This window comes from Megalops cyprinoides, chromosome 2 (assembly GCF_013368585.1).
Source record: "Megalops cyprinoides isolate fMegCyp1 chromosome 2, fMegCyp1.pri, whole genome shotgun sequence".
Classification (NCBI taxonomy): domain Eukaryota; kingdom Metazoa; phylum Chordata; class Actinopteri; order Elopiformes; family Megalopidae; genus Megalops; species Megalops cyprinoides.
The window spans coordinates 52,612,978-52,639,205 of NC_050584.1; the positions used below are offsets into that span (position 1 = coordinate 52,612,978).

At 44.0% G+C, this 26,228-nt stretch overlaps 3 protein-coding genes across 10 annotated transcripts in view; 1 reads left to right on the forward strand and 2 right to left on the reverse strand.

Annotated features, from left to right (window-relative positions):
• kank4 (KN motif and ankyrin repeat domains 4) overlaps positions 1–9,938 on the reverse strand; it is a 37,624-nt gene extending 27,686 nt beyond the window's left edge. Inside the window, exons 1-2 of the mRNA XM_036519783.1 lie at positions 9,844–9,938; positions 9,626–9,726 (exon numbers count right to left, since the gene is read on the reverse strand). The gene's annotated coding sequence lies outside the window, so the exon portion shown is untranslated. The remainder of the gene's footprint in view (positions 1–9,625; positions 9,727–9,843) is intronic.
• Positions 9,939–13,091: 3,153 nt separating this feature from the next.
• On the forward strand, positions 13,092–18,246 carry usp1 (ubiquitin specific peptidase 1). Its single transcript, XM_036522067.1, has 9 exons — positions 13,092–13,124; positions 14,168–14,378; positions 14,484–14,610; positions 14,742–14,846; positions 14,940–15,109; positions 15,205–15,917; positions 16,313–16,477; positions 16,711–16,912; positions 17,032–18,246. The coding sequence occupies exons 1-9, from the start codon at positions 13,109–13,111 to the stop codon at positions 17,765–17,767; spliced, it is 2,445 nt and encodes an 814-aa protein (XP_036377960.1). The 5' UTR covers positions 13,092–13,108; the 3' UTR covers positions 17,768–18,246.
• Positions 18,247–19,368: 1,122 nt separating this feature from the next.
• dock7 (dedicator of cytokinesis 7) overlaps positions 19,369–26,228 on the reverse strand; it is a 45,769-nt gene continuing 38,909 nt past the window's right edge. For 4 of the 8 annotated variants that reach the window (XM_036522098.1, XM_036522097.1, XM_036522095.1 and 1 more), the window contains 10 exons: positions 25,803–25,946; positions 25,571–25,702; positions 24,865–24,879; positions 22,025–22,150; positions 21,842–21,931; positions 21,392–21,628; positions 20,837–20,980; positions 20,459–20,565; positions 20,088–20,255; positions 19,369–19,714 (listed from right to left, as the gene is read on the reverse strand). In XM_036522098.1, the coding sequence (XP_036377991.1) occupies positions 19,672–19,714; positions 20,088–20,255; positions 20,459–20,565; positions 20,837–20,980; positions 21,392–21,628; positions 21,842–21,931; positions 22,025–22,150; positions 24,865–24,879; positions 25,571–25,702; positions 25,803–25,946 (1,206 nt within the window). In that variant the 3' untranslated portion in view covers positions 19,369–19,671. Of the gene's footprint in view, positions 19,715–19,829; positions 19,850–20,087; positions 20,256–20,458; positions 20,566–20,836; positions 20,981–21,391; positions 21,629–21,841; positions 21,932–22,024; positions 22,160–24,864; positions 24,880–25,570; positions 25,703–25,802; positions 25,947–26,228 lie in introns of all 8 variants that reach the window. The other 4 variants (XM_036522099.1, XM_036522096.1, XM_036522094.1 and 1 more) reach the window with 2 other exon arrangements.

A 26,228-nucleotide genomic window follows, 5' to 3' on the forward strand; every position in this document is an offset into this window, starting at 1 on the left:
AGTGCAATTGATACAAAGTCACCCGTTGTTTTTTGCTCCCTCGTCACCAGTAGGAACAGCAGTAGAGTTCCAGCCACAGGAATCACCGCAGAAACGGCCACGGAACCCAGCAATGTCAGCTATGCAGTAAGCGAACAAACACACAACAGCCTTGGGGAAAATTAACACTGTAACAAGTTTAAAAACACAGCAACTTGCAAAACAGCATACATACATTCAAGGACATGATGATGACACAAAAGTACAAGTACTATAGTATCAAAACATCAGTCCGGGTACATTGGAAATTCTCTTCCTATTGCCAAGATCTTACTGCGGAGTGGCCGTGTCACCAGAATTCCTTAACTCTCCTACAACTTAAATACAGACCAGGAATCTTTGGTTGATCCAGGAAAGATCACAGTAGTAAGTTCCTTAGGATAGCTAAAGTTTTAAACTCAGACATTGAACCTGTGATATCTTGTGCTTACATCAAACTTATGATTGCCACAAATTTTCAGTTCTTCACATATTAGTATTTGACAATGTATTAACTATCTTGTGAAACAATTAGTTACCAGGACCTGCCATCGGTAGGATAATTATCCACTGTCTATATTTTTAATCTGTTATGTGTGGCTGGACACAATGAAAACACCTGAGACTTTGTCTGACAAAAAAAAATACAAAAACACTTCTCAATTCCTCAGTTCCCTGTTTACTGTATACCAATTCACTTGAATATACAAGGACCCGACTGGCACCTTTTCTCATTATGAAAGGGGTATTCAGCACCTGATCCAGCTGTACAACAATACATATATCCTGTAACAGGGTGAGCATCTCCAGCAGGAAGCATGGCCGGGGAGTATAAGCCATGTATTTATTTCAGAGGGGTAGTCTCATCTTGTTAATATAGATTCTCTGGATGAGAGACAAACGCAGATTCAGAAACGGCCATGCACCGGACTGAGAAATGGATATCAAATCAGCCCACGCTCTGGCTCAGTCTGAAATGAAATAACACAGAGCCCAAGGGCTCCCAAGGTCGCACCCTCAGCCTCAGAGGATCCTGGGTAACCTTCTGTTCCATTTCCACTGATGGTATATCTATTCATTATCCACCGAAGGACATTCCTCTCCACTCTCATCCGCAATTCTATTTCTACTGATTATGCTGCTTAAAACCACATATACAGACACACACACACACACACACACAAACACACACAAACACCCACACATGCTGAAACAGTGCGTTGTCAGAATAGTAAGCAACCTATGGAGTTAAAAGCAGGAGAATGAACCTCTTTATTGTCCATGAAGGATCTGGGAATATTTTTCTGCTGTGGATTGTGGCTTTCATACTGTAAGACTATAATTATGCCTAAAAGGCTTTTGTTAAAGCAGTTACTCTAAAGTTCTACTGTCCCCTAACAGAAATTTCAGAGCTGTCCCTTGTCTTGGCATTACTGCTTTATTTCTAATGGATGCTGCTACACCATCAGGTTCAGCCAATGAGAAATGAGGGAAAAAAATAACTGTTTGTTAACAAAACATCCTGATTACAAGCTACTCTAAATAGAACCATTTCACAGAAGGAAACAAGCCCAACTGGCTCAGTGTCAGTTTAGCATCGTCATACAGAAGATACTACTGAGCAGGGCAGCCAACAAAGAATTAATTCCAAAGCTTCCTTGAAGAGTCAATGAAACCAGGCCCTTCCAGACACTTCAGGCTAGGAAACCAAAACTATGGAGAACATGTACTGCCTCCAAACAATTTCCAGACAATTTATTTGAGAGAAGCAAATGAGGACACAAAATATGTGAACCAGGGGTATCTTGACTTTCTGGCATTTGCTCCATCTCCAAGGTCTTAATTGAGAACTTTATGCAAATTATAGATTGCTTCAGAGTTTTGACAAAATGCTAATTAGTAAGAATCTGATTATTCCTGATCTGAACCATACAAGCATGATGCACAAATAAACAAGTCTTAAAAACAAATGATGTAAGTAACAGCTTGAACCTGTAGTAAAGAAACAAGAAAAGATGCAGTGATGTTGTACTCTTCAAAGGACCCTTTTACCTTTGGCAATTGAATTTTAATAAATCACCTTTGAATGTAGGTTTGAAAATTTGATTGGTTTTACGTGTAAGCTATCCCTTGTCTCAGTTTCTGCCTGGACTACATTTGCTTCAGAATTTGTTTGCAAAACCACCACCACAGGGGTGGGCTACAATTAAACAGCTTTGGTTACCTCAAGTTCCACATTAGACCCAACAACCACATTTTGAGTGTAAATGGAGGCACGTTCAAAACCTGTGGATACACATGAACGTGATATAAATTCATGGGTAAATGCAGATCTGTTCGATATCACTGTCATCTCCAAAAGCTCTGACATCCATCCACAGCGGATCACTGTGTAAAGTGGTTTAAGACAGGGATGATGTTGAGCTGAGGCTTAAAGAGGTCTCTGTATGCTGGTGGTCAGTGGTTCAGAGTAAGGTCAGCCAAAAGGAAATGTGTGAGTCTGGGAGTTCTCATCCTGCTGTGGTCTTCTCTCCTCTTCAAAGGGCTGGAAAGACAGTGCCTCTGCTTTTAAAAATATATTTTCCCTATTAGAAACAATAAATTTGGGGCCATTTCCAGTGCCACTCTTATCACCCAGCTTTCAGAAGTAAAAACTTGGCTCTACTAACAAACCTCTATATATCGGATTATTAAAAACACGCTCCCCTTGCATACTTTCTCAAACCACAAATTAATTTCAAAATCCTGACAGGTTCAAGCTGTTACTTCCTCTCAAAACAGTTGGCCCGCTAAAATAGCGTATCCTCCTATAAGGAATGTTAAATTTCAGGCTTGAGTTACATAGTTTCAGGTGACTTGCAGGTAATTATATTGTGGACAGTCAAACAGATATGGCTTGAGGCAGATTTGAGATATCTTTGTGGAATACTTTGGTTTCCTGTCCCAGATGAGTAACAGAACACTAGAATAGCCCTATGTGACTGCACTGTGTCCTGCCATTTATTGAGCTCATGAATAAATTTAGGAGCTGGGTATGACGCAGACAGGAAGCAGACATAGTAACAGATGTAGTTTTGACATTTCTATGGGATATTACCCTTTTAAAGATGTTATAAAGTCATATCAGTCCAATCTTTTATAGTTCAAAGCAGAACAACCATTAACTCAAGAAATCACCCTTCTCCACCCTTCCACACAGTGTGCCCTCAAAGGGTCCTTGAGGAACGGAAGTTAACACGCACCATTTTTGGTGAGACCAGTTGAACAGCCTGTTGGGCTGTGTTCGACCAATGTGATTTTGGGGCCTTTGCATGAATGCTTCTAAACATTGTTAAGAAAAACAGTCACAGAGGGAATATGTCTCTCTCGTTCTCTCACTCGTTTTCTCGCTCAGACAGGACGAGAACCACTCCGGCCGCTGTGCTGTCCCGCCTGTTCCCAGACTACCAGGCAAAGCCACAACGACCACAAAGGGCTCAGCTTTCCTGCTGACACTCGGAAGATTTTTACACGAGGATATCTGTGCTGATTTAAGCACTTCAGAGAAGAAGGACAACATTCCCGTGCATCTTGTCTATCCATCTACCGGAGGTAACGCTGGAAATGGAAGCAGAGCCTCTCTTAGTTTAACTTCAGTTTTCACCGCTCTGTCAGTGGACGGCTCGGCCTGTGGAGGCATGTGGGAGGTGAAGTAACAGTGAAATTCTTGGCACAAGCCGGTCGTGTTTAATCATAGGAGTTCAATCCAGTGGGATTAGTCTCCAATCAATCTCAGATGTGTATTACAAGAGATAAAGACATTAAATGAATGACTATTTCACTTTTTTGGCTCCGGTATGTACATAGGGAAATAAAAATCTTTTACCATCATGCAATGTGGTTTATTACATATGGCACCTCATTCACATAACGCGTCACAGTGAAAACTAAGGGAAACGATAAATGAGCCTGATCCAGAGCAGGACCAGCACTATGAATGTCCTAAAAATGGATGTGGAATAAAGCTAACAAAAATAAACTGGCCGTGCTTTGAGCACTCGCTCCATCTCTGCAACATATTTTTAACATTCGGGGCAAGCAATCCAGGGAGCATATGCAGTTTCTGGCAGTCCAAACACAGCAAAGTGGTTTAATTCCTGGGTTGTTGATTGTGGCTCTTTGAGAGGCAGTTTTCACGGACTGCTTGTCTGTTGAGTGGTGTCACTGAAGAACTGAGTGCCTGTATGCTCACTCACTCACACACACAAACACACAGAAAAACACATCGGCATACACACAAATACTGCGTCCACCAGCCAAATAAAACATGCACCATCATTTCTCATCACACCACCACCAAAGGTCAAGCAACACACTCCACCCTGCTATGTCCCTCTGCTGTCAGCTCCCAGTGGACCCTCTTATTTATGTTAACTATAGGTCACTTTGTTGGTTTTGGACCCATGGATAGCCTATTCAATGGAACAGACTCACAACACTGTTGTGGATAGGGACCATTTCCATCACTACTGCCTAGGAGGGTTTCAGCAAGGGAAGGCCAAGTTGAGAGTACTGAGAGCCAAGGATTTAAATCTCATCAGAAATGCATCGTTTTTCAAAACCCACACACAACACATCTGTCACTGAAAAACCTTCACTGAGGATTCTGAGCAGGGGATTAAGGGCAGACTGAGACCTTACAGCAACCCCACAAGGCAAGCCTCAAACTACCAATGCCAAATGTATGCAATCTTATCCCTCAAGAGAACTGTTAGATATATACTTAATATAGGCATCATATTACATGTACTGATATTGACAAAGTAAACACAGAAAATAACAATGATCGTCTTGGCAACATTCAGTGAAAATTCAAGTTCCCATCCTATAATTTAGATAAACAGCAGTACCAGGGACACATTATCAAGTAATACGTTTTGGCTAAGCCCTCACAGGGGCTGCTCAGTTGAACTTCGCATCAAAGAGCTTCTGTTGGAGAGTGGTGGCCAGTATAATGCTCTGTGTCAGTACAACAACATTGGGAATGTTCCTCCCTCTCTCTCTGTCTGCATCACAACGGACAGCAGCGTAAAAGAAACCATCCATTATGTCCGCCCCCACCCGGAGACCGCACACTTTGATGGAACTGCGTGATTGGGAGTGGACAGCAGTCAGCTTGGAGCGTAGCCCTGGAATGAACCCACACTCTTTCGCGCCATCTCCGCTATGCGCTCTTCGGTGTTGCGCATAATTGGTGCGCATTCACACAGCTGAAAACTTCACCCATTTGCTAATGCAAGCTGTGCTGTGTGTTCTTGGATCAAAACCAGGAGCTTCTCTCTCCTATTGGATCTTCATGCATGCATGCATATTTCATATGCAGAAGCAGAACTAACCCAAGAAGTATTCATAAGCATAGGAGGCTTTGTTTTTAACCTAAAGTCTGTGTGTGCTAGTTTGTTTGCCTTTTGAATGAATTCACAATATTGAATATAGTACAGTACATAAACACTGCCACACCAAATAACAAAAATGAGGAGGCCTTTCCCTCCTGCCTTGTGATTGAAAACAGATGAAAACAGTGAATTGGGAGAGGCTATTAATTTGCAGTCCTTTTAGCAGCTCTAGGACCCATAGCTGTGAGCAGCAGTCAGACTTCGAGGCTCATTAAAACCCCCTGTCAGTACGCCTCCACTGAACACTGGAATGCTGGAGTGATGGGCGAGACTTTGACACACACACACACACACACACACACCTGCACACACCCACATACACACAAATATGCACACTTACCCATGCGCTGAAACACACACACCTACACATACACACACACATATGTGTGTGCAGATACACACAAACATACACACAAACACATACACACACACACACACACACACACACACACACAGATGAGTGTGCATACACACAAACACACACACACAAACACATACAAACACGCACGTACACACATGCACTCACATGCATGCACACACACAGGCCAAATCCTTGCTGTCTCTGGGTGGTGCCTGGAATGGTTTACTGTAGCATCATGCTGGCATTTTCCCCTGGAATAAGAGGTATGAAGGTGGAAACCACACTTAAGCAATAAAACACATGCACCTCTAACTGGATGGGAGTCCCGACTACACTCACAGCTCAGAACACTATGTGACCTGGACAGAAACGGCACTTTCCACCTTTGACAGGCTGTATCAATGGATTTCTGCCTGTGTGTTAAACATCTCCAGTGAAAATGTCTGGCACATGTTCAAACAGAGCAAGGTTGATATATGGATATGCAAAAGAGCTGGTAGGATGATGTAATGCAAATCTTATGTGCGTTCTTATGTACAATATGATCTCTTTGCGCTGCTGAGTGGAAATATGCAAAATGGAGCAGCATGAAACGGTTTAACACAACTCCTCCTCAAACATTTGCACTATCGGTCACCAAAATACATTCTGCAAGGTTCAACATGTGCTTGGGAAACAAACACAATTATCACATTTAGCCATTATGGAGATGAAAAATAATTAGAAATAAAATGTTGGCTCTGTAATTGTGGGAGTCAACAAAATTTCATGAGATAGGCAGCCATCTGATATAAAAAACTTGGTTTCTGGAGAGGACAGTAGCTGAACATTTGATGTTTTACAGTTTTAATTAGCTGTGAACATAAGCACATGACCAGCGTAATCACTGTCATTCCCCAGTGCTCTCATGCACTGTAGCAGTATACTTGACGAAGGCTAAGAGAACAGAGGCCGAGTAGTGCCACACCCACAGTGTGAAGAGTTATGAATAGAGTGCTTCATACAAAACAGCTAGCCTTTTGGTCTCTACCAGCAAACTGACGCAGTGTTTAACAGTGATCTAACAGGCTCTATCTATGACCTAACACAGACCGACTGTAATCTAACTCAATCTCTAACAGAAGGGTAACTCAGTGTCCAGCAGTGGGCTGAACTAGTATCTAACAAAAGTCTAACTGTCTCGAGCGGTGACCGAATACATTCTCCAACACCAGTGTAACTTGTATAATGTCTAACTTGTCTTGTCTAATCACCTCTAACTGCAGTCTAACTCAGATTCTAACAGACGCCTAACACAGTCTTTCACAGGAGTCTAAACTGAAACACTAACAATAGTCTAACAGACTAGTAGTAGACTACAGTCAGTTTTCTGTGAAGGGAGTGTGGATCAAATGTAGCAGCAGCGGAGATTTCCTGGGAACACACGTAGCGTCACTGCGCACACCCCACCCGGGGGACAAGTCCCCACCCGAGGCCCTGTAGAGGGCTTCATTACCAAAACACAATAACTCTCATTGGCTGCACTACTGAGGGTTCAGCAACCTTGCAGGGATTTGAGGAAGCCTTTCTCCTGCAATGATTTAGAAATGGTTTCCCTCAGTTAAGGGTTGCAAGGGGTTTCTGTCGGAAAGTTCTCCAGTCTTCCGCATGTGCTGCGGAGCCGCTGTGTTTTTTCCGGCCAGTGAGTGTGAGAAACAAATTAAATGGCAATATAAAGCTGGGCAAGCGCATGGGTGATCTCATCTATTGTTTCCCACCGCACTCCCAGGGGGAACGTCCCTCCGCAGGAAACTAGGGAGAGGAGCGCTCCAGTGGTTCCCCCCTGGGACCTGGCGTCCTCGCAGCGTTCCTCTCCCGCCACCGTGATCCGTCCTCTCGCTCGTCACCGCAGAGCTCTGAGCAGGCTGCAGCTTGTATTAGCTAACGCTAAAGCTGCTGCTGCTATCCTCTCTTCATTGGAGCCATTGTGCACACTGTGTAACGCAATAGCTGTGGCTGTGGCGCATTGGTGTGGACCTATGCACACCATTGGCACTGACCGCTTATATATGTAGCAGATGTGCGGGACACTGCCCCCCAGAGTATGAGAGCACAGTATTCAGACCACGGGTGAAAATAACACACGCAGCCGACTGCATGATCTAAGCGGGCTGAAACGCACTTGCTGAAACGCACACACAGACACGTCACCCACGGCAGTGGAGAAATAAACCACGGCACCCTACCCTGACATGGGGGAGCGTTACAAATGTGGGTAGATCAAGTCTGGATGAGATTACCGGCAATCCCCTGCGTTTGTTCAGATTCGGAGAACGCTCAGGAATGTCTCTCATCTTTACCGTGCGCTCTGACAGAGCCAAATTTCTCGTTTTCCTAACGCTGGGGTCTGACGCCCAGAGTTTTGGGGTGGTTTGATTGGTAAAGATCTTTATAATAGCTAGTAAACCCACAAATCCGTGTTGCACCTATTAAGTGAAATGAGAGAGGATCAGCTCTCGCCATCCCCTGGAGATGAAACAACCCGAAATCCCTGTACAATCCAGCTGCCTAAGAGCTTCTGGCTCCCTCAGCGTCAGGTTTACACCAGTCCTGTGTGTAGTTGGAGCCAAGTCCTGGAAATTCAAACCATCTGGATCACTTGGGCTACTTGCCAGCTGTGATACGGGCACTCACACGCGGACCATATCTCAACTCCTTGTTTTTGCAAGTTATTATTTAGTACCGTTCATAGTGCTAAGTGCAGCGGAGCAGAGTGTTGGATTGTTTCACCCAGGGAAAAATGCCTGGTATGTTTAGATGCCCAGGCTGAAGTGGCTGTTAGAGACCTCTGTGTTTGTGAAACACTGCCATAAATTACCCATCAGGCTCAGTGGAGTGTTTAGCTCTCCTGGGTGGGCTGGGTGTTGATCCCCCCCCCCCCCCCCCCCCACAATGTGCCAACGCAAACTGCGGGAAGGGTGACTTATGACACAGACGGATGACACAGAGGCTGACAGCGAGGGGGGCACCTGGCCAATCTCCACAACAGCACGACTCCGGTGAATCAACCCCACAAGTGAGCAGTCACCACTCTCTTAGCAACTCTGCAGTACACCACCACACACTCTGGCCACCACACTGCGAGATTGCATAACAGCCACAAATACAGGTCACGTGTAAACACTGTACCCCAACAATATCCATGCAAACTGATGTTGTTTGTGCAGGAAGTGTGTATGAGTGCTACTGGCTCCTCCCTCAGACTAATCTGAGCTCTGCAGTAATAGCACTCCCCTGCATACATGAGCACACCAGGCCTTGGGGACCAATCAATATGCTAGCCTCTGACCCCAGATGATATATACAACCAATGAGGGGATAAGGACTCGCTCTCTGTAATGTTGAAGAAAAGCCCATAATAGACACAGTGAGCACAGCAATGCTCATTCAAAGTACGGCAATGTAATTCCCAGAACTGCACCTCCTCTAATATGCAATAACATCATGAACAAATGTTCCCTTCATTAAGCTCCCATTAATCCCTGGCTGTTGGACATTAAACAGCACAGCGGCACAGTAAGCCAGAACCTGGAGCAACGAAATGCAGGACGAGATGCAAAATCTAACGGTCTGCGTGGAGGTTCTGAGCGCACAAGAGAACGGTTCCGCCTGGAGATATCCCTATTAGCGCAGCTGGTCCACCAAAGCTGCAGGGAGCATGCTCCGCACCAGCAGTGGACTGGGGGCATCGCGGAGTCCCGCATGGGATCTCACAACCCCCCCTCTTCTTCCATCAGGAGAGGAGAAAAGCACTGCGTCCCCCACCTCTTACCTCTAATGTGGTGGGTCCTGTGTTTCCCTCGTCCGCCACAGATCCTTTCAAGGAAATCCAGCCCTCTCCACTTGCGCGCCTCTCCCCCTCCGAGATGGCATCTGGAAGTGAGATACAGTTGTTACACAGAAATGTGAAGGGGATGGCAAAGTACTTTAAAACATAAGCAGTGTTGTGTGGCTGGCGGGGGTGGACACACCCCCTTCCTCAGCACTCACCCAATAAAATCCTGGGGGTCAGATCGCACACAAGGCAGCCCAGCTCACCAGAGCGAATGTACTGCTGGCTAAAGAGTTTCATAAATAGGTCCTATCACATAGGATGGGAAAAACAAAGGAAGATTTAATGACCCAGGGTCCTGCAACCAGCCGTACTCTTGAGTAAGAGACCTTCCTGTACACACAGTGTAACCAGAGTGCCTGTAATTCAGAGCTGCTCTGTCCAGTGTTGTGGGGGGGGAGCCGTGCTGGGAGGAGAGACCGTCTGCCTCAGGACATGCCTCTCATTCTTGATGTGCACCGTTCCCATTCTTCACATTTCCTCTGCAAAATATTCCTTTCCATAGGGAGTTTACAGTCGCCTGCTCACCGCTGCTTTAACCCTGTCTTCTACCAGACTGCCCACGGACCGAGGAATGAGCATTGGGGGGAGGGTGTGCACTTCCTCTACTAATTATTCACAATCATGGACACTCGTGGGACTGCTGTCTGTGGCCCACCGTAGAGGTCTTTTTGTGAATACAGCAGAAGAGGGAGAATGTCTACACGCTCAAGGTCACATACACACACAGCCGAGCTTACAGCTTAGGAGCTGATGTTACAACCACCATGAAAGATAAAACCCAACAGCTCTTAAAAAATAAGACCCTGCTCCACAGAGGATTCATTTAAACATGTAGAACATCTGTAACTGCACCTTCCACGTTAAAAGGTCAATGATAAATCAAGGACAATGATTTAAAAATAAACAGATGGATAAAAATATATCATACATTCCATTTTACTTAAATCTGGTTTGATTATCATAGGTAAGAATTCTTTGTGTTGACTACCACTGAATTGAAATGAAACCCCTCCTTATTTTAACAACAGGAAAATAGAAACAACTATTAAATCTTCGATAAGCGTCTTTCAAAGCCATGATAATGAGTAGAAAACAAATAAGCCGAAAAAAAGACAATTATGGTTTCACATTCCACGCAGACTGACTGCTGTCTCCAAAGAGGAATCACGCTGTAATTGTATCTGACTTGTGCAACGTGATTTTTTTTCCCTCTAATATAGAATTGCTCCTACGAGACCCCGGCACTGCTGACCAAGCAGCAACCTGGAGAAGCCTGCAGTGCTGGGCTGGAAAATTCTGTTTCACCATCACATGGTCCCCCACATTCAGCCCCATGCTGACAAGCACACCAGCCGCATTATGCGCGCATGGCCCTGCCAGACTCTCCAATGTTGCATCAGGATAGAAATCACTGCAGATCTCATTTCGAACAGCATAAATATACTTACAGCAAGCACCGTCCCTTCTTTGCGAAATACAGCACTCTGACCGGGCTGGTCACCAAAGGCGATTTTGTGAAAAGCTGAGTGGAGAGGTCCAGCTGATACAGTGGAAATATGTGTGTGGGTATAATTAATTAAAAGTGTGAAGCACCTGGCGTAACAGACGTTAGCTCCATCAGCATTATCTTGCCATTCCAGTGTTATTAATGCAAAGGCAATTTTGACTCATATTACACCAAAACCAACAGTGTTCATATAAACAACACCGAGGTAGTCGGTTCAACCATTGCAGCTCCGGTAGGCTTAAGTGGAATAAAGACAAGTGAAGTCATTGAGTGTCAGGACCTGAGTGTACGCTGAAGAAATCCATAAACCTCTAAATAGTGTGTCCATTATATTCAATAAATGGCTATCAGTTGAAAGCAAGCAAACCAATTCACATTTTATCGAAAATAAATTACAATTAATTAACTGATAAATTAATTAAAAACGAGCTTTCTGAACTTTCTTCCCGAGACCGAGCTGAAGCCAGTTTTATGCCAGATATCATAGCATGGTTAGTTAGTTAGGACCAGAAAACCAGGGAAAATAGTTATATGACGAACTACACTGTAAATATCACTTGACTATATAAAAAACGTTTTCCGCAATCCAGTGCAGAGGTGCGATTGTCGGACTAATATGCCATTCCATTGATTCACATCAATAACTACTCAACAGCCTCAGTGAGGAACTCCACCAGTCCCTTTAACGAGACTGCCCTCTACTGGCCAAATGTGGTCATTGAGCAGGGGAAAACGCACAATCCTTGTGCCTTGTGTGAAAGATAAAAAATGGGTGTTATATTATAAACATGGCTTATTATTCAACTTTGCAGTCACATCTGGCCCTATCGACACTTATAGGTATGCTGAGTTGGTAGGTTGTCCTCCAGTACGCTGTTCTATTTTTTCAGTTGTGCTAGTGAGATTGTTGACATACCTACATTGGTGAACGAATATGATGACTGATAATCTATACTGATTAAAATAAGATGTTTTATGAATGTGATTTGCATAATTATTTCTGATTAATCAGAACACACGAAAAAAATTGGGCTTTTTTGTTTATTACCCCTACAAATATGGCAGTTCCACACTACAACAATCACGTGATATATAGTACTCTCAGAGTGTGCCTAACAGTTACCCGATTTAAGGTTTATTTTCAAAATATATCCACTCATAAAAAATATTTCATTATCCCATATATGGAGAAAAATCAAGCCGTTGTGGTTATTCTCCTGTTTAGCTCCACAGGCAATATTCGTGGCCAAAGGCAGCAAGAGACCGCGGGGTCTTGCTGTCGGAAAAAGCGCCAAGTTCTATGCAGCCCGGGTTGCAAAATTTCTTTGAAATGCGATTTGAAATGGACTGCATAACTTCTCTGGAAGCTGAAAATAACAATGTGTGATATTTTACAGTGGGTAAGTCACTGCAGGTTTTGTTGTTTACAGTTGTCTGTGTTATGAACCAGCTAGCCAGTCTGCGTGGTTTCTGCTTTCATTTACTCCGTTCTGGGCAACGCCAGTGGCAAGCTGCGTCGTTTACTAGCTTGGAGGGAAATACAATGGCAAGGGGAACATACGCCTTAGGTTAATAGAAAAATGTGTTCAAGTTTATTAGCTCTAGTTTGCTAGCAGTGGAATGTGTATAGCTACATAGCTATCTAACAAAATGGCTTGCTAATGTTTCTTAGATAGCTGGCTAGCTAACATTAGCAAGTTAACTAAACTGGAGTCTTCGCTGTCACCTACGTAAGTTAGTTCGTTGTAAATTCATCATTTAGCACGTATCTACAGATAGTTAACGGAGTTAAAGCGATGTTAGTTTAGTCAAACCTTGCCCGTGTCGAAGTTAACACAAGGTGAGACGCGGGTCAAGATAGAGAAATGTTGGAATAAATGGTCTCGAAATAAGTAATATAAAACATTTAAAAAATGCAGGTACATCATGGTAAGCATACCGCGCAAGCGCAAAACACCCCTTGGCAAAGCTGACATGTAGAAGGCGAGACATCTGATAGATGAAAAATAAGGTTGTAGTTCCTTATTGATCACAAGATTTAACGTTCAAGCTAATCGTATGGTGCCGTTAGTAAATATAATTCTATAGTTACATTTGTCCTGTATTTGATGGAGTGTATATTGCATTTCATTCCAGAACCTTAGGATATTTTATTAATTTTATTAACCCTTAGGATATTTTATTAATTTTTAAAGGCGGGTTTCCCCTTGCCCTTGACTTGTTTTCTGTGCCTATTTTTGACATTTGCGTGGGAACCGATTCTTGTGACGTATAAAAATATTGACATTGAACTGGGCAGGGAGGATAGATATATTGCGAATGATTGTCCTCGAAATAAAGAATCACTGGATTTATGATTTTAACTAATGACTTAGACGTGGAACAATTAAGGAATATCAAAATAGAAGTGGTGCCGGGGACTGAACGACTAACTGGAAATGGCGAAGCGATTACAGACGAGTACGGATAACGAAAGTTAACTTGGTTCCATTAGTTGGCTATCTGTCCATCTCAGTTGCTAGGCAGAACAGCTAGAGCAGCAGTTTCTTCAGCTCGCCAACTGTTCCACTTACAGTATAGCGCATCAGCTGCATCTTGCGCGTTCACCAGCGAATTGGCCGCATGTTCGGTTAAAGTCTGAAGTTAGCTAACGTCAAGTACGCCTGCAATCTCTGCACGCAGATTAGGCAGAGAGCGCACAAAGCATGCCTGTCATCAGTGGATGCTGTAAACTAAGGATAGTGGAAAAATAAATATGAATTTAAATTTAACACCCTCATTCTGAAAAGATAACATTTCACACAAACTGATGCAAGCACACGGTGACATTCTTACGTCTCCATTGCCTCTCTGTATGTACCTAAAACCTATTTTATTTTCCCCCTGTATTTCCAAAGCTGTTTCAGTCACGTGGTTGTTACACTGAGTCCTATTAGTTATATGACAAGACTAAATTCCTTCTTTTTTTGTAGATAGACTAAAAGGCAGAGAACTTAAAATTATACCTGAAGACAGAAAAATGCCTGGCCTACAGAGTGAAGGAACAGCAGCTAACGGCAGTCCAGTAAAGAAGAACAGACTGTCTCTCAAGTTTTTCCACAAGAAGGAGACAAAACGTGCCTTAGACTTCACTGATGCACAACCAGAAGACCAGAAACATACAGAACCAGAAGCACCCGAAAGGTTAGATAACCTTGCATGAATACACAGCAGTGTATTGGTTTTGCAGATTGCATAAGGATAAATGTTACATGTTAACCGTCTGAGTCACGCAGAATCATCTTTTAGTTGTGACCAGGTCGTGCCCGCCCCTCAGCCATCGTCCCCTCTTACCTGTGAGCGAAGAGAGAGCCTAGTACCTTTTGTTGGGTTGAACAATCTGGGGAACACCTGCTACCTGAACAGCATTCTGCAGGTAAAAGTGCCATCCTTTAAATAAGCAATAATTCTATTCCTGTTTAAACCAATATGAAGAATAAATAATATGAACACAATCTAATGTGTTGTAATGTCTGACCTACTTTTCTGTTTGCTTTTCACAATCAGGTGCTGTACTACTGCCCTGGGTTTAAAGATGGGATTAAAACATTGTACAGCTTGCTGTCAAAGACGAAAGAGAATCTGAACAACAATGCTGACAAAAATGAAGAGGTATGGTATTCAAAATTTTTTTACTATTTTTTTTTTTTTGCTACCATCCTTAAAAAGCTTTAAACTTAATGAAACGTTCTTTTGCTGTTGAAGCATCAGGCAGGTCCTGAGGAGGTCTTGCCTGTGAACGTGGAACTGCTCAGCAGCTTTCATAGCTTGATCCTGTCTCTAGAGCAGCTTCAGTCCAGCTTCCTGCTCAATCCTGACAAATACAGCGATGGGGAGCTGGCCACACCTCCCCGCAGACTGCTCAGCATATTGCGGTAAGTTAAATTTACGCATGGAAAATCAGCTTTTTTTGTACTTTTGGTTTTTTGCCTGTGTGTGTGAATTTCATGATTTCTGTGCCATTTCACAGGCAGCTGAACCCCATGTATGAGGGATACTTGCAGCATGATGCCCAGGAGGTGCTCCAGTGCATTCTGGGATACATCGAAGAAGCTTGTGAGACCATCAAGAAGGAGCACAAAAGTCATGAGACTGATGACCAGCAGGCAGGGCAGGCCAAGGTAAAAGAGGAAGGGCTGGAAAGTGCTGTCCACGAGGCCAGCAGCAGTACCACTCACAGCACTAGTGACAGTCCACAAACCAGGGAGGCAGCAAAAGACCCAGAACAGGAGGAAAATCTGGATGGTCAAGTCACCGGGAAGAGGAAGAGTGACACCGAGGTAGGCAATGCCAAAAAGAAGTCAAAATCCCTCAAGGTGAAAAAATCGGAAGAGGAGAGCAAGCACTTCACCCGCTCCAAAAGGAAGTCTTCCAGCGACATCAGCGCGGAGAGCTCCAAAGAGGAGCACAACGAGGAGAGCGACTCCGAAGGAAAGAACGACGGCGCGTCCAAAGCGCCCACCAAGAGGAAGAGGCGCTCCCGGCTGAGCTGGCTGAAGCCCTCGGGGAAGCAGCCCAGCATCTTCTCCAAGTTCCGCAGCATGGGCAGGCTCAGCTCCCACGCGGGAGGGAAAGCTGAAGCCGGGGACGACCAGGAGGGAGGAGATTCCCTCGCCTCCAAGAAGGATGAGGACACCAAGGGCGACGAGACGTCCGAGGGGAAAGGAAAGATGACGAATGAAGGTAACTATAATTAATTCTTCCTCTGTTAATTTCTATTCCGGTACAGTTTTTATATGGAATAATGTGCATGTGGGAAAAAAACTGCACTGTGTCTGTGCTTCTCTGTACACCGCTTTCACACAAATTGTTGTACAGACCGACAGCCTGCACTCATGTACACTTTAACTTATTGTGCAGTATCTGTTCATATTTATTTTTATTCACCTCATTCATTCCATCCTTCCAGGACTGCAGTTGTTTGTAGTACCACTACTGGGGGGTGGCATTTGTTCTTGCCACCCTGACATAATGTGAAAGCAGCACCAGAGACATTGGAACCAGAGTGAAATTCCTTGCATTTGCAAAAGCATACTTGGCCAATAAAGTCTAATTCTGATTCTGATTCTCTCCCACAGCGGCGTGCGGCTTTGACCTGATGGAGCGGATGTTCCAGGGTCAGCTGGTCCTGCGGACTCGCTGCCTGGAATGCGAGTGCTACACGGAGAGGAGGGAGGACTTCCAGAACATCAGTGTGCCTGTGCAGGAGGACGAGCCCTCCCCGGCCGACAGCGGCTCCGAGAGTGAGCAACCGCTACGCCACACACACACACACACAGTTCAGAGACAACAAAACAGCCTCCACTTTCACAGAGAGCACACAGACTGAGCATCATATCCCACAGGCACGCAGCTTGAAGCCACGGCATCTTCAGTCAGATCAAACTCACAACTTACCGAGTACTGTCACACATTTAACTCCAATAAGCTCTACCACTGAAAGCGCTGTCAGCTGACAGCCTACTGTTTTTTCCAGTCTCTCCAGACCCCAAGTTGGAGCTGAAGACCCTGAAGTGGGCCATCTCCCAGTTTGCTTCTGTGGAGAGAATAGTGGGGCAAGACAAGTACTTCTGTGAGACCTGCCATCACTACACTGAAGCAGAGAGGAGCCTCTTATTTGATAAAACCCCTGAGGTTGTAACAATCCATCTCAAATGCTTTGCAGCAAACAGTTCGGAGTAAGTCTTCCCAGTGCCTATTGAAAACATACTCATTAGCAGACGAAGTCGTTGAAAGTAAATTCAGCGTAGAGTATGTGAGGATGTCCCCATAACTGACTGTTTTTTCTCCTTGGTAGGATCCACCCTTATGCAGGCCTCTCCAAGGTGAACACCCCTCTGCTGACCCCTCTGAAGCTGTCCCTGGAGGAGTGGTGCAGCAGGCCGTCTAAGGAGCACTATGAACTGTTTGCCGTGGTCATGCACAGCGGGGTCACCATCAGCAGCGGTCACTACACTGCCTTTATCAAGATGATGGATCTGAAGGACGTGAAGCTGCAGCAGCAGGTCGAGCTGGTGGAGAACATGAAGGAAGAGGCCCAGGCCTACGGCCCAGAGGAGTACGATGATGGCGAGGTCTCCTTCAGCTTCGGCCCAAAGCCCCACGTTGCCACCGCTGGAAAAGTGGGTAACAAGAAGCCCTCAGATGGGGTGGGGCTTTTGGGAGGACAGAGGAGTGTCTCCAGCTTTGAGCTGGGGGGCAGCAAGCAGGCCAACCCAGACAAGGCTGCCGCGACTGACTGTGTGAAAACCGAGCGGACAGGCAGGGGCCCGGGAGACGATGTGGTCAAAAAGGAGGGGGGTAGAGGGAACCCCAGTGTTAACGCTGATGCGGAGGGGGGCGTGGTGTCCACAGAGACCACCTACGACCTGGCCCTGCGCAGTCTGTTGGACTATGAGGGGAAATGGATGCTGTTTGACGACTCAGAGGTGAGGCTGTTTGAAGAGAAGGACTTTCTGAATGCCTGCTCTCCAGAGACATGCTCAACATCCACCCCCTACCTTCTTTTCTACAAAAAAGTCTGTCAAGAATAAAGCGAGTTAGTCTGCCATCTTACCATGTCTCTGGTTTTGCATTTCTCCAGCTTGACAGTTGGTGATTTTTATAGCCCATGCCAAGTGTGACACCCCATGTCAGATGTGTCCTTTTGTGCAGTTTGTGAGCAGTTTTTGAACAGTTTGTTTGGTTATTTAGTTTGTACAGCACTTTGGCATGGTTATGGCTTCTAAGATGCATTGTAAGATGGCATTCAAAATTTTCTGTTTTTGGAGTATAAATGTATATTTTCTCATGCACCTTTTTTCCATTTTAGATTTCTACAAAAAGTGCATTTATTCTTGTACACTTGTCAGCTCTACTTTCAGCCTCTACATCAGGGAACATTGTAACATACATGAAAGTGAACCACTACTGTAAATAAAGGTTTTAGATTTTACCCATACTAACCTGTAACTGCAATGACTGACATACAAAACGTATAGTGCAATAAACCCAAGGATAATCAAACTAGAAAAGACACATTACCTTAATTATAAAAAGGAAAATGCTAAGGAATAAGCTACCTGTGTACCATTACTTTTAATCATCTCAGATTAACAATGAAAGTGTTTTTAAACAATGGAAAGCTGCCTTGACTACATTAAAACATATAACATGAATCCAATCCTTGTCCGGGATTCAAAACCAAGAAATACTAACAAATATTTCATTGGCTGCACTTTTACAGCAGTTGATACAAATTTCTTGTCTAAAAAAACAACCTACTGACTGGATGATCCAGCTGTGCTAGCATTGGGTACACCTCTTACTGTATGTCATGAACAGGTGACAGGGGATTTAATTCTCCAGTTTTCATGTTTCATTCAACTACATCAGCTCCTCATTCTGAAGAAATTTCTTCACTTGTGTCCATACTGTATGTCTGTTCATCACTGTTAATCACAGGGGGACAACTCCAGGCTTGTACAACTACAGGGTCCCTTAGGACAGTGTTTCTCAATCCTACTCCTGGAGGCCCCCTGCTCCGCATGTCTTCCGTCTTTCCCTGCTCTACCTACCTGACTGAACTCATCAGTGGCACTTTTGATTAGCTGAGCACACCTGATTTAATCAAGTGGCAAGAATAGATAGAAGATATGCAGTGCAGGGGGCCTCCAGGAGTAGGCCTGAGAAACAGTGCCTTAGGAATTTACCTCTAATGGGCCCTTCATTATACAAGGTCTGTTGACCACTTCTGCTTGATCCCAAAAGACACTGAAAACCATCATTCAGTGAAGCCTTAATGATGGCCCATTAGACTGGACTTGTGCATCCCTGATGTGAACAATGTGTGTTTTTGAGTTTTTGCTACCCTTGTCCTGCTTGTGGAGGTGAATGGTTCCCTTATGTTCTTATTAAACACCAGCATACAAAGGACCTCCTTACCCTGCTGTCTCCGAGTGTGATTGTAAAAAGTCCGATGACCACTCCAATGATACAGACATTAAAATATTTATTTAGTAAAATATTTAAAGTAAACAAAAACTACATAACCTAATTTTGAGGACATGTTTAAAACATTTTCCTAATTTAACAAATGCAATAACTAAAAATGATAGACCATTACTTGATAAATAGTGATACATTTTTTGCTTGTTTTTCTTTTTGGATTAAATAGTAAACTTTCAAGTTGTACATTGTCTAGTAAAATGCATTGGGACACAGTAAAAAAAAAAAAAAAAAAGTGCACACAAGAAATTGAACCCATATTTGACACATCGCAATAAGACCCACTTTAAAATCCACTGATTGTGTAACAGGTTATTTGTAAACGAACAAGATTGGAATGACGTACCGAACTTTTTAACACTTCAGCTTTTCACTTACTGACAGGAACACTGGTTTGTGAAGACAGATATTTACATATGAATAAATTAGTAGAAAGTTGTTTCTTCATCCTTCAAATATCCAACTTGCGAAGACTCATTCTACTGAAGGAATCTCTGCAATAGTAAAGGAAGTTTAAAATGACCATGAGGTAATGTAATCAGCATATGTAGCAGGAGGTATATCAGGATATCAAAAATTCATCTTGAATTAAAGGGACTGTTGAGCTACCTTGTCAAGCTGTCCTTTTGCTGCATGTTGAACAAGAAGAATACATATCCTTTACTGGTGTGATACAGGGAAATATACACGGCTGCAAGTGCTTCACCCTTACAACTTCCTTACTCCTTCAGGCTTCTCAAATACAGGTGGCTACATGCATGCATCATCAGCTCTTCCACAAAGTGCCTAAACGTAAATGCAGGACTGTGCGCTTTGAACTGTAACAGTCTTCCGCATAGTTAGCGAAGTTGTGTGCACTCTCCTTACCTGTGAGAGTTGACCTGCAGCACGGGCTTGTAGAGCTGGGGGATCTTCCTGTTGATGAGGGGTTGCAAGGCCTCCTTCAGTCTGTGGTAATTCCTCTCCAGCTCCCGCTGATACTCCTTCTGGTCTGGACCAATCAGGCTCTTGTTTTTGCGAAGAGCATCCTCACACCTGAGTAGGTAGTAACGCAAACAGATTTAAAAACTGTCTCCCACCAGTTTCTGTTTCTTTGTTTCTTTTTACATCTGTTCTATGATGTTTGTACATGCGGTTAAACAACTCACAAATTCAAAAACACGCACAAAATAAAATGCTTGTGCTGTTGTCTGAATCTGTCGTTTAATGACCATTCGCATCCTTAAAAAGTATTGTACCTCTTTGTGAAGTCTTTGAAGCACAGCCTTAATTTATTGTGGTGTCTGTAGAGCTTGGGGTCACTCGGGATTTCAGACAGAAAGACCTGAGCAACTTCCAGAGGACCCTGTGGAAAACAAAATACAATTCTGTCAATATAGCAGACTTCTAGGTGCCCTGAGTACTTACAAACACGCACTCTTAACATAAATTTACATTTGTATGGTAAATACATTTACCATACCAGGAAAAACAATAATTTCTACCACTCATCAATAAGAGCTTAGCAATGTCTGCATATAACTGATGTAATACAACATGAAGCATACAAAAAGTCAGACCATCATGGGCAGGTATTCCCGAGGCTGACCTGGCGAGTGGTGTGCATTCTGACTCACCTGGTTGACAGTGGTACCCACAGAGCCCTGCAACACCATCTGGAGCATCTTGGCATCAGCTGGGTCCTGGTGCGTGGCAAAGGCCAGCTCCTGGGTCTTCTTCTGCATGTCCTCAATTGCCACCTCGATGGGCATGGAGATGATCTGTGGACAGGTTTAAGGATAGTATCCTATCACAGTGCTCACTCTGGGCTGTGTATGCTGTGCTACCCTGATCCACACACCAGGAGGGACCATGGTGCTGTCTGTTGCTGGATGGGATATTATTACTATTGAGGTCATTAACTTTGTTAAGAACATGTTAAATGAATCCCTAACAGACAAACCTAGATAACAAAACACTAACTCTTTAGAACACGAATGAATGTGTTGCTCAGAGTACAGGACAAACAACTGTGTGGCCAGATGGATTAAGAAAAAAAAAAAAACACACTTGTCTCAAGTTAATTTTTGTTTCTGGATGAATGCTCTCCAGAGACACATTTACTCATTTGGATGCATACAATGCGTATCTACGCATGCGTAGATGAGCAGAGAGCCCGCAGCGGCCCTCACCTCCTCTTTGTGGATGATGTTGATGCGGGTCTTGATGTAGGGGAAGGCGTGCGAGGTGGTGAGGATGGTCTTGCGCTTGAACTGCTCGTGGAGGTCCCCGTGCGCCCTCCCGTCCAGCGTGAAGGGTGTGCAGTACACGAAGCGCCGCAGGTTGTAGTTCTTGTCGAAGTACGTGATTCGGTCCTTCATCTCGTAGGTGTCGAAGTAGGGCTCCACATACGTGATCTGAATGAACGCCTGTCGGGTTACAAAGAGAACCGGTAAGGCGACGGACCAGGCCCACACTCACTGGTCTCTACTTACTCCGCACAATCTAATTTTAGACACAAGAGTGTTGTGAATATTTTGGCATTGAACTGAACTAATAAAACTGATAAAAATAAAAGCAAAAAATCTATCAGCATTTTTTAAATTTGTTTCAGTATTATTTTAACTTTCACATGCATTCACCTTGTTTGGATCCAGTTTGCACTTGTCCACTGGGTTGGAGTCTTTGATCACTTCAACTTGATCTTCTCCAAACCTTTCCCCATAAAACCCCTGCAGACCAAACACCACAAGAACATATACTTCAGCCTCCAAGGAAAACAGCCAAGATACAAAACCCATTCAACAGCTCTGAGAAGAGTTTACCTCAAGTCTGTGGGATATTTCTGCTAGCTTGGTGATGGCTGGCTCTTTATACACAAATTCCTGCTCATCCAGGTCTCCGAATTTTGATCCATAAAATCCGACTCGGAAATAGGTTCCAAACATTCTCTTACCATCCTACAAAAGCAAAGGTGCAGTGATGAGAACATGGTATTATTTTACATGTTATATATGACAATTATTCTTTTATTGAGTGTGTAAACTAAGGACAAGCTGTGATGGAACTGCTTTTCACTACTGCAATCAGAAGTTGAGATTAAATGCATTAGCTGAAACATCACAGAAAAAAAGCTGAAACCACGAAGAGGAAAAAAGGTCATGTTTGAACAGCACTAAATGGTTAAATTATAACATCAAATGTAAATGTTTACACAGATAAACTGCCGACTCAAATGTGTGTTCCAAAGTAACGGTCAGAGGATGGACAATGTACATACACTGTCACAGTTTCAAAGCTGCATGGCACCTGACCCAAGAGCACCATCTCATGTGAGGAACACAGGCATTTGCAGACCATTGACATTGACATTATAATACTGTACCAATATCATGAAACTGTCCATCTATTCCTGCTTCTTTATCCTCTAAAAAAGGTCATTGGTGTTCTACAGACTAAAGCAATAAATATGGGTTTCAGTTCAATTTATTTCACTTGGTGTCTGAATGTTTTGACACTTTTCAGTGTAACCTAAACATCTGCATGGATACAGACATTGGGTATGGAATGACAGAAGTATAACCATACATGCTCACTGCCCACTGTCACAGATTTCACTGAATGAATTAATCACATGTAACAGGGAGTTAACAGAGCTGTAGTGCTGACAGGCCAACAATAGTGGCAAAAGCTTAAGGTTATAATCAAGTTTCCTGAAACTCAGGACATATACCAACACTGTACATTGGTACAGACACTCATTAAAATGGCAATATCTCTAGCATTTACCAGAATAGCTTTACCAGAATCTTCTGCAGATAGATACCATACTGGTTGCTCTTACCCAGCACTGAGGATACTTGCATTGTAGTGAGGATAGCCCCTTTGGTTACATGAATCATGCAGTCTGGGTTTTGAATATCACATACATTTTTTATTTATCCTTATTAGATTTTAAAGAAGAAAAATAAAAACTACATATGACCCCCACTCTCCACAACACTACAGTGCAGACTCTGCTACCAGACTGATCTAGACTAGAGAGTCATTTTATGGCAGTCCTATTGAGGAGTAATGCATGTAGCAAGTGAAGAAAGCAAATAAATAAGAATGCTGACAGGACAGGAGACTGAAAGGGAAGAAGACGACAGAAATGGCTGCCAATAGCGAGAGGAAAGTATAAGGATTAAGAGCTATATGGGGAATTGCAGCAGTTTCAGTAATAGAAGTGTTCCCAACTGAACCATCTGAAGGCGCAAAGGTAACATGATTAAGCACTGGCAGGGAGATTGTGAGAGTGGCAAAAAGATGACAGCCCAACAAAGAGCATCGGGGGCCAGGCTGAGTGTACCAGGTGCATGAAAACAGGTGTGTGCGGTGGAGGAGGAGACATGGACGTGTGCATATACAACTCAGGGCTGAGCCAAACCAGTCCATCCGCAGGCAAGCATGTGCTTTCATTTATGGCCTGCACTGATAACATTTTCCTAGTGACTCACAACCTTGGCCTCAAATGTGGGAAACCCGTCCCACTCCTTTGTTTAGAGATGAATCTGGTCTGGCTCGGTCCTTGTCTGGTTCATTGCATTCGGTTCCCCCGTAAAGAAACAGAAAAAAACCCTCAAACTAGGAACTTACCACAACACACAATAATTAAAGTGGGAAGGAGGGGTCGGCAACCAGGGAAATCAAAAGGAGAAAACAGAAAATATTTTAATCAGGGCCAGGAACTTCCAAATGAGGACAAAAACAAAACAAACGGACAAACACAAACACAAACACAGCAGCACCTACAGCAAAAAAAAAAAAAAAAAAAAAACTATTTTATGATGAAACAGAAACTGCTGATGAACACGACGTTGGACGATCCAAAGCATGCAGTGAGAGAGAGAGAGAAAAAGAGAGGGAGGGGGAGCAGGCAAAGGAGGAGTGAGAGTACAGGGGGACAGCGACGCCCGTCTCTCCCGACACACAGTACGACACACACAGGGGTGGGGGTGTGGGCGTTTGCTCTGTCCTTTTCATGCAATAAACCATGAGTAACACTTAGAGGTTAATACCAGTCAACACTATATCAATACAAATGAACAGTCAGGGGTCGATTTAGTTTCAGAAACAAAAAATAAAATCCTTAACTATGAAAAAAGGCAAAATATTAAAAGAAAGCAGAAATTAATTCATTATTTTAAGTACAGTGTATCGTACCGCCAAGTTTCCTTGAGGACCTGTAAAAGCCTGTCCGTGAAACTTGGGTCTTCAACATTCCTGTACTCTTCTGCCATTTGTAGTTTAATGTGCTTTTCTTCCTAGCTGGTGTGTAAAATCTAAAATTGCACTTAAATCGAACCCTGGGGTTTGAAGATGAAATGTATGGAAACAGGAAATGTTCGGATGCCAGTGCTGATGAGAGAGATGACGGGTGATGCATTCACCAAGGCTCCTCATTAGTGCGACACTTTGGGTCCCATGCACTGCCTGCCAAACTGTCACGTTAAACATTATCTCTCTGAGAGGAGGAGGAGGAGGGGGGGGTTGCTACCCGTACATCACAACAGTCCCACGGACAGTAAAAACTCAGAGGTTAATGAGTCGTTCTCACAGCAGAGAGCAACAGAACACCCACAGCTAGCACATGTGGGCAAGCAGGAACTAGAACACAACCTACCTCCCAGCCAGTGCTCTGTGTGACAAAGAAAATACGGGACAAATAAACACACAATCACATTACAGCAAGGAGAGAGCAAAATCAAGCGGACGGGTGCTCCTTCCTAGTGCTCGCAACTACAGGGGTTCCTTCCAGGGCCTCTCCATTGGAATGGATAGGAAAAAGAGACCTCAGCCAAAGCATTAGCTAAGAACAATTCTCTCTCTACAATTCAAGCCTAACATTTCACATCCATTTCCTGATTACTTTTAAGATCAACATGTAAATTCTCCTTTTAGGCTGCCACAAAAAAAACTAATCACAAGGGAAGCTAAACAAGGATAATGTTCTGAAATAGGCCACATGACGGTATTTTAAAAACACTCTCAGTTAAAAATACTCAAAGTCTCCACAAAAAAAAAAAAAAAAAAAAACTCACAAAGCACTCTGAATGGTGCTGTATGGAGGTTCAGCTCAGGTCTCATAGTATATGTGTGCTCATGAGATGTAAGCAGATAGCGTTATGAAGGCTCTGGCAGGACAGATGTTTGCACGTGTTGGACAATGGCGCGTAGGGCTCAATGCAAAGTCCTGCTTTCACGTGCAGAGACACGCTCCGCTAGGGCCGCCGTCCGAACGGCGCGCCGCGCAGCTTTTGCAGGGATGGCGCTACGCTCACGCTACAAAGCTTTGCGGAAGGTCTCGCAGGACAGAGGAGGGCGTTTACCTGGTGGACGATTTTGCCAAAGGCTTCCTGCAGTTTACCATGTATGGTGGCCAGCTTCTTGGCGTCGCGGTTGGCCTCGTGGATGGGGATGAGGACCTTGTACACCTCGTTCACCGCCTCGTACATCCCGGCCTGCGCAGCGGGAGGCACAGGTCATAATTAAGCCCCTGACGCGAAGCCCACCACAGCCCGTAGCAGCCGACACACAGGCAAGCCGCCTCCGCCCTCTCACCATGGAGAAAGAGGCCGCAGCCTGCTCCAGCAGGCCCACCAGCCCAGCCTCCGTGAAGTACTTCCCAGAGCAGATCCCCTCCTCATCCGGGGACACCACGTCATCGGACACCGCCGATTCCTCTAACACGTTTGATGATATGTTCTGAGGAAAAAAAAAAAAAAAAAAACATAAAAAACCCAGAATTCTCAAACAGCTGTCTTTGGCTTGCTGTACAAAACTTGTCAACACTGGGAGCTAAACACGGTCAGCAGTGCCACAGTATCAAAACTATGCTCCTATTTATTTTCAAGGAGGATGACAATTTAAAGACATCTTGTTGAAACAAAATACTAAATTCACTACTTTTAATATCAAGGTGTCACACAGAATTCAGCCAGCCAGCAACACTGAATATTGTGCTTTTGCAATTTATATGCTTGTCAA